At 50.3% G+C, this 2,066-nt stretch overlaps 1 protein-coding gene across 1 annotated transcript; it reads left to right on the top strand.

Annotated features, from left to right (window-relative positions):
- Window positions 1–329: 329 nt before the first annotated feature.
- On the top strand, window positions 330–1,236 carry LOC123408144. The gene has a single exon (XM_045101328.1). It carries the CDS (start codon window positions 338–340, stop codon window positions 1,052–1,054), a length of 717 nt encoding a protein of 238 aa, XP_044957263.1. The 5' UTR covers window positions 330–337; the 3' UTR covers window positions 1,055–1,236.
- Window positions 1,237–2,066: the final 830 nt, after the last annotated feature.

Below are 2,066 nucleotides of genomic sequence, written 5' to 3'. Positions count from 1 at the left end.
CGCCCGTGAGTTGTAAATATTCCTTCAATAAATAAATGGCCGATTGGTTGACAGGGCGCAGCAGGTAGCACCGCATGACTAAGAAATTAACTTCAACGTTAGAGACGACAATAATTATTTGTTTTATTAATTTATATGCATTGTAGCATGTGGCAACCTACGATTCTACTAGTACTAGTTTTAGATAAAATGAAGGCGCTAACATGCTGTCAGTTTGGCATCCACCACTACCTTAAAAAGAATTATATAATTTTTTTGGCATCCACCACTGGTGGTACGCAAAAATCTCCTGTCCTCACGACATTCCTAAATAAAGAAAGCTCCTTCCTGACGCTCCATGACACACAAAGCATCGACCTCAGCAGCAGCTGCAACATCTATTCGATCGCCTCGTCCCTCTCCAAACCAATCAAGAAGTTACTCAGCAATGGCTGTGAGCAGAACCGCGATGAGCGTGTCTTTCCTCGTCGCCGTCGTGGTGGCAGCCGCATCAGTGCCGGCGGCGACCGCTCAAGCCCCATGCGACAGCGTTTGCCGTCTCAAGGCGGCGACGGAGACTTTCGCTGCCGCCCCGCCCACCGAGAAGGCCGCCGCGGTCGAGATTTTGAGCAACAAGACTGAAGGTGCCGTCTCCTCCGCTGAGTCCGCTCACCAGGCTGCTGGGTTGGCCACCCGCTGCCTAGACGATTGCAACAAGCTCTGCGGCTCAGGCACGAGAGATCTCGCGTGCAGCACAAGGTGCGAGACCATCTGCCGCGTCGAAGTCGAGAGCCTCTCCTTCGCCGCCGACGTGTACGCCAAAAGCTCGGCCACGAAGAAGACGGCCGTGATTCAGGCCATCGACAAGCAGGCCGCGCAGCCCAGCGACAAGATCGATGCGATCGCGGCCACCTGCGTCGGCGACTGCGGCAAGTTCTGCAGCGAGGGCAAGAAGGACCCTGCTTGCGCCACCATTTGCCAAGACGGTTGCCGTGGCAGAGCCGTGAGCGTTGCCTTCGCTTTGGCCACTCCCGACAAGAAAGAGGCCATCAAGAAAGATGCTGGGATTGCGTGAACAGAGCAAAGCGTTCGCACATGCATGTGCGCACGTCCACATGCACTAATGCATGCATGCACCGTTAAATGCCTTTTTTTTTTTGAGAAATTGCTTCGTTAAATGGCTGGTTCTCTTTTTTGGAGTTGATCTTTTCTAGGCCTTATTGTACTTTTGTATTCGGTTTTCTAATTTAACTCTTACAACATTTTTTTTAGCGGAAAACAAAGTACCAAACATCGGATCTTTGGGATATGGAGGTGATTTTGCTAGCACTGCTCCGAGCAGATCTACCGGTGAAAATAGAGTTGGACTCTTCGCTGGCAGTCAAGATGAGCGAGGCAAACGAAACGGACAAATCAGAGTACTCTTCGTTAGTTAGAGAGATCACGTACTCATCGAGCGTCCAAATTAAAGTACTAGTATTACTCATGTTAGTCACTCTCAAAATAAGGTTAGTGATGTTTTGGCAAACTATCCTAGGGTGGAGGGTAGAACAATTGCCACGCTTGGTTCTAGCACTAGTTGAAAAGAAGGCTTTGGTCCACTTGATGAAATCTCATTAGTGAACCGAGATCCATGGGGCATCGGTTCCGGTCCAGACACGAACCGGGACCAATGTGCCTCGTTCCTGGCCCACAACCATTAGTTTCGGTTTGTGGTTGGAACCGGAACCAAATGTTGAACTTTAGTCTTGGTTCAATCCACAAACCGGAACGAATGGTTGGCCTATATATACCCCCAGCCCGCGAGCAGAGCAGTGCAATGCTCTGGTTTTTTGACCGGCCGTGGGAGAGCTTTGTGGTGCTCTAGCTCAACTCCTATGCACATGAGGTGTTTGATGAAATGCCTGGGCCACACTTCAGCTTTTTCCTCTCGAATCTCCTTGTCCAAGCTCTATTTTCATCAATTTTGTGTACTTTTGGCAGCCTGTCCTGTCCCGTCCCCGTTCTCACCGCCATCGATCGCCCGCGCCCATCTCGACGCCGGAACCACCGTGGTTAGTCTCTTCTTCTTATCTTCTTTCTAAAAG

The sequence above is a fragment of the Hordeum vulgare genome, chromosome 1H (genome assembly GCF_904849725.1).
Source record: "Hordeum vulgare subsp. vulgare chromosome 1H, MorexV3_pseudomolecules_assembly, whole genome shotgun sequence".
Taxonomy (NCBI): Eukaryota; Viridiplantae; Streptophyta; class Magnoliopsida; order Poales; family Poaceae; genus Hordeum; species Hordeum vulgare.
Note: the sequence above shows the minus strand (reverse complement) of the source record. Positions and strands in the feature narration are given on the sequence as shown.

Coding starts and splice junctions, on each gene's coding strand:
- LOC123408144 (XM_045101328.1), top strand. CDS start 338: ATGACACACAAAGCATCGACCTCAGCAGCAGCTGCAACATCTATTCGA.